Genomic DNA, 6,652 nt, shown 5'->3' on the forward strand with positions numbered 1-6,652 from the left:
TTCCAGTCTAACTAAATAATCAATTAATACTTTTAAGAGTTCTTAATGTTTAGTGTCTTTAGATAGGTTCTAGGAATGAGGAAAAGAACTAAGACAACTTAGATAGATTGAGAGAAAATTGTATTTATTGGGGGGAGGAGGGACCGGATTACACAAGTCAGAGATGCAATCCAATGCATGAGGCTCTCGCTACTGCGAGGTCTAGGAGGGACAAATTGTACGCAGTCTTACCTCCTGCTTCGCAAAAGAGGTTTTCAGATTTTGAACCTATGATCAATATGTTGCAATAGTGCAACTTAACCATTGTGCCACATGTTTGCCCACTATTTAAGATATTCATATCTGGTTAGGAAATATTCAGATTTGAACACATTTGATTCGTATTCGATCCACTTACATCCCTAATTTGGATCATGGGTTTAGGACTTGAACCAGATTGGTCATAATGGTCACTAATTACCTAATTGATACAGATTGGCCGATACGATGCATTTATAATTTCTTTTGATGAAACATTGTATTTTGGTTTGGATCGAAGCTGATAAATATTGATATCGATATCGATGATGGTATATACCCTGAACTAAATCCATGGCTTGGATAGTGTTATGGGCTAAATAAATGTGTGTTTATTAAAGCTCTTATGGTTGATTGTAGCCTATTGAGTTTGGCTACAAAATTTGAACGTTTCAATGAATCCAACCTTTAGAAAAGGGTTGGCACTCTTCAAATGTCGAATTTACACTCTAAAAGAGAAAGTACTAAGAGGAGGCAACTATGATTTCACTCATGGGAAAGTTTTTTCATTTTAGTGTGGGGTTATGAAAACTTTTTGACGTGGGTGTAATGGGAGGGGGGGGGGGGGGGGGGGGGGGGGAGGTTGAAATTTCGACATTCGTCCTATATAGGGAGAGTAATAATGATGGTGATAAATTGATGAGTGTTTTCTTCTCTAATATGGAGAAGGAAAACTTTTTAGAATCATATATAATACTAGCAAGTGTTTTTCAGCACCCAAGTTGAAAGGGAGAATCTCTTCATCCACAATGATATGATTTTATGATTGTAGTCCTAGGATAATGATTCTCATCATCAAGTCTCACATCTTACCAGGGTTTTAGTGCATGATATCGGCATTGATATCAATCACCAGCCATACTGACATGGATTGGTCAGATCATACCGTTTTACCCCCCAAAATATTTAAACTAAGGTTTTTTTTGGACCATTTCACTATCTTTTGTTCGGTACCACCGATATAGTATAAGTACAACCAATATAATCTCAATGCCTAAAAAAGTACTCTACTAACAAAATTCCAAAATATCTTTTCTAAATTCACTCAAAACATCAGATCCTGAATCTCTCTGAAAACTCGATTCTACATTGAAACATGTTTAAAGTTTTAAAGGACAAAGGTTTTCTTCAACAATGACTGAGCAATGGGACAATCCAAATGTAACCCCTTCCCCTTCCCCTTCCCCTTTGCCCTTTCACCTTTCACCTTTCACCTTTCCCCTTAAGAAAACTCAGTCCAGCTTTAAATACTCTCTCCATCAATTTGATTAGGTGTAGGACCATCCCTTAATTGCGCATTGTAGAGGAAGGAAAAACCGTTTCCTGAAATTTGCAATTGGACGAGTGGGGCCCATTTAGTTGTGGGTCCTTCGGTCTTACATCGAAGATCGGACGGGCGAGACGTCCAAAGCCCTTTTCCTGGGCCGTATCATTTGGTTCATAATTTGTTAGCAAACATTTCCTCACCTGCGGTGGTCACTAATTTTCCTGGCCCACCAATTTAATGACCAGAAAAGGTATCGAAACTGTAACTAAAGTAATAAGATTAAAAAAATCGTACATTTACACAAATACCCCTAATTGGTCTTTTGTTGCTTTTGTTTTTAGAACTTTTTCTTTACCGCCCCTCTTCCTATAAATACCCTGGAAACGCGCGATTTCAGAATCTCATTCTCTCTCTCTTTCTCTCTCTTTCTCTGTTTCTCTTTCTGCTTTCTCTGCTTCTCTTTCGTAGGCGACGATGGAATCGGTTCAGGTGGAGGAGCTGACCTCTGGTGCGAGTGGAAGAATAATTCCAGTTTTTCGAGGTATTCGGAGGTCTATGCCGTCTCTGCAGTCTCTGAGACGTGCTTTCATCTTCATTCAATCGATCTTCCTCTGGTTTCTTCTTCTGTTGCCTCGAAACCGCTTGTGGTGGACATCTTCGTCGTCTTCTACCTCTCCTTCGTATTCTTCTAAAGTGTTGAAGAGGATTTCGGTTTTTAGGAGGAAAGATGAAGAAGACGCTTTGAAGCGGAGAGCTTTGGCTGAGAGTTTGGAGATGATCTCCGGAACAGAGGAGGGGAATGTTTGCCGCTGGAGTACATCAGTTTTTTTTGGAGTTAGAAGGAACGCTTTGTTCTGTCGCTCTTGGGTTCCCGTCTCTGGAGAAATGAAGTAAGGTCCACGTAACCTGCTCGCTTAATTGTTCTTGTTTCTGTTTCTTTCTCTTCCTCTTCCTGTGTTTTTATGAATTGAATCGTGTAGGGATGCTTCTCTTCCCTTCCTTAAGGGTTCTGTAGTTCTTCCTAATTGGAAAGTTAATAGTTTCCAGGTTTATGTCTTTGAGAAGAAAATTGGCTCTTTTTAGTTTTTGTTCTATTTTAACCTTGACGAGTTCTATAGAAGGTAGTTTATGTGTGCGTATGCTGGATGTTCTTTTTCATTAAATTTCCTGTTCGGTTTGATTCTCTGAAATTTTGGAAGAGTTTAAGATCTTCTTTTCTAGATTCATTGGCTTTATCTGTTGTAATTTTTTCCTTCTTGCCAGCTGCCATATACCAAAATGAGTTACTCAATTTGGGTGGTATGGTATAACACCGTCGTGAATCGCTTCTCTCTCGTCTTATTAGACCATGATTCTGACACTAGTCCTAAGAGGACATGTAGGGTTACCATTGCAATCCTTATGCTATGATATTGTCATTCAAAAATTTCCTTGTAATGTTATATGTTCATGTTTTGCGGCCAACTTGGTGATGGACCTCCATATGCTCTGTCATCAACTAAGGCAAATGGACTTACATTCTATATTTAATGCATCAAGATACTTGATGCAACGGTAAAAAAGCAATGAGTTAAACAACTTTAAACTTTGGTATATGGGGATAAAAGTAATAGAAGTGGAGTGGGCATAGTAATGGATAAAGATTTAAAGAATGGTGTGCTAGATGCTAAAAGATTTGGAGATAGTATTACATCCATCAACCTATGTACCCCAAGTAGGATTGGATGCAAATAATGAGTCACAATTTTGGTAACACATGGATGATTAGTGTAAGGTTTTAGTCAAGGAGAGAAGATTATTATAGGGGGTGATTTGAATAGATGTTTTGGGAGAAATCGTAGAAGCTATGAAGATGTACATGGAAAAAATGGTTTTGGATAAAGGAATGAGGACAGAATCTCAATTTTAGATTTTGACGTGGCTTAAGTTTTATCCATTGTAAACACTTACATTGAAAAGAGAGGGGACCATTTACTTACCTTCAAAAGTGAGCGTTATGGTTGTAAAATATAGAAATAGATCTAAATAGAATGTTTAGAATATATAACTCTAATTATTAACTTAATAAATATAAATTAAAATGAAGTAAAATAGAAATTTAAAATGAAAGATTATCTAATAAAATCTATTATTTTTTGGCTAGTTGTAAATAGCCTTAGGGCTATGAAAAAATGGATTATCCTGGATCTACACCAAGGTGTTGACAGTGATTCTCAAATATCGTAGAACAAAATGTGATACGATAAGATAAATTATAGAATGCAATGGAGAGAAAGACAAGGAATGGGTTAACTGCTCCTAACGGTCAAAGTGAGCCCTTTCATTGTGAATTCATTTAATTAAAAATGAACCAAATCTTCCTAAGTTAGATTTGAACCTACGACAGTCGGTTAACAATCGACTTCTCTAATACTGAGGAACAACGGGAGATTAGATCTCATAGAGTTCAATTCCTATTCTCACGCAACATAAATTAGTGATCATAGATATATACCTTATTATGCAAAATCATAAGAAAAGTGAGCTTATTTTCCCTAGGATAAGGTAATGGAGCTTAAGAGGTACTTTGAAATCATTTACTGATAAAGTGATCAAACAAAAAAAGTGAGACTTTGAAAGAGACTAATATAGGAAGGTTGCTTAAGATGTCCTAAGAGAATTGGAAGGAAAACGTCATTAAGGAGAATTGGTGGTGGGATGATAAGGGTTGAGCAACCATCAAGACTAAGAAAGCTAGTTTTAAGACGTGGCAAAGGACTAAAGATGTAGAGGATCTAAAAAGATATAAATTTGTCAGAATGAAGCTACGGAGATCTTTTATAACAATTTGAGCACAATGGGGTAAAAGCTATCTATAAGATAGCTAACATAAGATAATGAAAGGGTAGAGATCTCGACCATATTAGATGTATTAAAAGTGAAGAGGTAAAGTACGATAAGGGATGAAGACATTAAGGAGAGATGGAAAGATTATTTCTACAGTTTTCTAAATGAAGACCTTTCGGGTGCTAGTGTCCCGGAAGACTGCATTACTCATCAAGACACCACATGTTGTAGATATGTACCAAAAAATTAGGATGTTTGAAGTAAAAGAAGCTTTAAGGAGGATGAAAGTAGAATTGTGGAAGGGATTAAGAATATGTGGTTTATCTCTACTAATCAAATCGTGTAATAAGATTATGAGCACAAATAAAATTCTAGATGAATGGAGGAGAAGCGTTGTGGTTCTGATTTACAAATATAAGGGTGATATTTAAAGCTGTGATGACTATAGAGGTGTAAAACTAATGAGTCATACTCTGAAACTATGGGAGAGGATTATTGAAATGCACCCGAGACAAGAAACTTGATGGAGGGCCTGTAGGATTAGGGAAGAAATCCCTAAGATGGGTCTCAGAGTTGTAGGGGAGAGGGAGAAATTGCACAAAGAAGGGGGGGAAGGAAGCACACAGCCAAAGGTTGCCAGGCCACACAAGTACACACTCAAACCAATTCTTAATTCATTCTTCAATTCTGGTTTGTCTATTAGTTACAACCAATTTAAAGGAAAAATAAAAGACATAAACATAGAAACTCAACTGAAATAGAAGCTATCCTACACTAGCAAGCAATTTATAAAAGGAAACAAGCTCTAAACCGACTCTCTAAATCCTATTTGACCTAACTTGCTAAAATAAAGTGCATAAAATAAAATCCAAAACAATCTTCTCAAGTAAGGTAAATTCCTAAAATCCTACTAGACCCAAAACCAATATGGATCTGGTTCATCTCTATCCAGAAACCAGATGGGTATAGATCGCTCCACGGGTGCGTATTTGCATAAAAAATTCTATCACAGAGAGCCAATTTGGTTTTATGCTAAGAAAATCCACAATATAAGCTATTTACTTGTTTAAGAGACACAGGGTAATATTTAGATATTGCAAGAAGGATCTCCATATGGCCTTTATTGACCTATAAAAAGTTCATGATAGAGTCCCTAGAAAGTTAATCTGGCAAAACTAGAGAAGAAAAGTGTTTCAAGAAAATAAGCTGACATAATTAAAGATATGTATGATGGTGTGGTCACTAGTGTAAGAATTGTGGGGGTCAAGGTAGTGAATTCCCAATTACAATTGGGTTACATCAAAGATCAACTTTAAGCCTTTATAAGTGTATGTTTATCATCGATGATTTAATTAGAGACGCTCAAGATGAGGTTTCTTGGTGTAGGCTTTTTGCTGATGATATTGTTTTGGAGGATGAGACAAAAGCAGGGATCAATGCCAAGTTGGTGTTATGGAGATAATCAACTTTCGAATCAAAAGGTTTAAAGATAAGTAGCATGAAGACAAAGTGTATGGTGTGCAACTTTGGTTACACTAGCGGATAATGAGGTGGTGAAATTGATGAAAGTGAGGTTTTGCAATGTGATTATTTTAGGCACCTAGATTCAATCATAAATAAATGTGACATAGAGGATGACATTTCACAGAGAATTAAAATATGATGGATGGAGTGGAGAGGTGTGTCTAGATTGTTTTGTGATCGATCTATTTTTTTAAACTTAAAAGAAAATTTTTATATGGACAGTCATACGACCGGCTATGATGTATGTTGTAGAATGTTGGGCAGTTAAGAAGCATCATGTAGATAAACACAGTGTAACACAGTGTAGTGGAGATGAGAATGTGGTAAAATTGCGATGGGTAAAGCAAGGAATGATCATATTTGAGCTGATTTGGGAGTAGTTGCTATAATGATGAGTTACGAGAAAGCCGTTTGAGATGGCATGACCATGTTCAATGGAAGCATTTGAATGCTTCATTACAGTGGAGTGATTTGATTCAGATTGGAGGTACTAAAAGAGTCAGGGGCAAACCTAAAATGACCCTAGGAGAAGTGGTGAGCAAAGACATGCATAGCTTAGGCCTTGTATCAAGTATGGCCTTGAATAAAGCTGTTGGAGGGCAAGGATCATAGCTGACCCCGTTTGGTTGGGGTAAGGATGAGTTGTTGAATGTGGTGCACAACTGATGAAGCTTCGGTAGTGTTTTTTTAAGATGAATTCAACATTTACTCGTAGGACCACCTCCAAACCCCCCCCCC

The 6,652-nt window shown here is 37.0% G+C and overlaps 1 protein-coding gene across 1 annotated transcript in view; it reads left to right on the forward strand.

Annotated features, from left to right (window-relative positions):
* The first annotated feature begins 1,966 nt into the window (after window positions 1-1,966).
* LOC122066991 (monoacylglycerol lipase-like) overlaps window positions 1,967-6,652 on the forward strand; it is an 8,648-nt gene continuing 3,962 nt past the window's right edge. The window contains exon 1 of the mRNA XM_042630830.1: window positions 1,967-2,454. Within this exon, the coding sequence (XP_042486764.1) occupies window positions 2,039-2,454 (416 nt within the window). The 5' untranslated portion in view covers window positions 1,967-2,038. The remainder of the gene's footprint in view (window positions 2,455-6,652) is intronic.

The sequence above is a fragment of the Macadamia integrifolia genome, unplaced genomic scaffold, assembly GCF_013358625.1.
Source record: "Macadamia integrifolia cultivar HAES 741 unplaced genomic scaffold, SCU_Mint_v3 scaffold2657, whole genome shotgun sequence".
Lineage (NCBI taxonomy): Eukaryota > Viridiplantae > Streptophyta > Magnoliopsida > Proteales > Proteaceae > Macadamia > Macadamia integrifolia.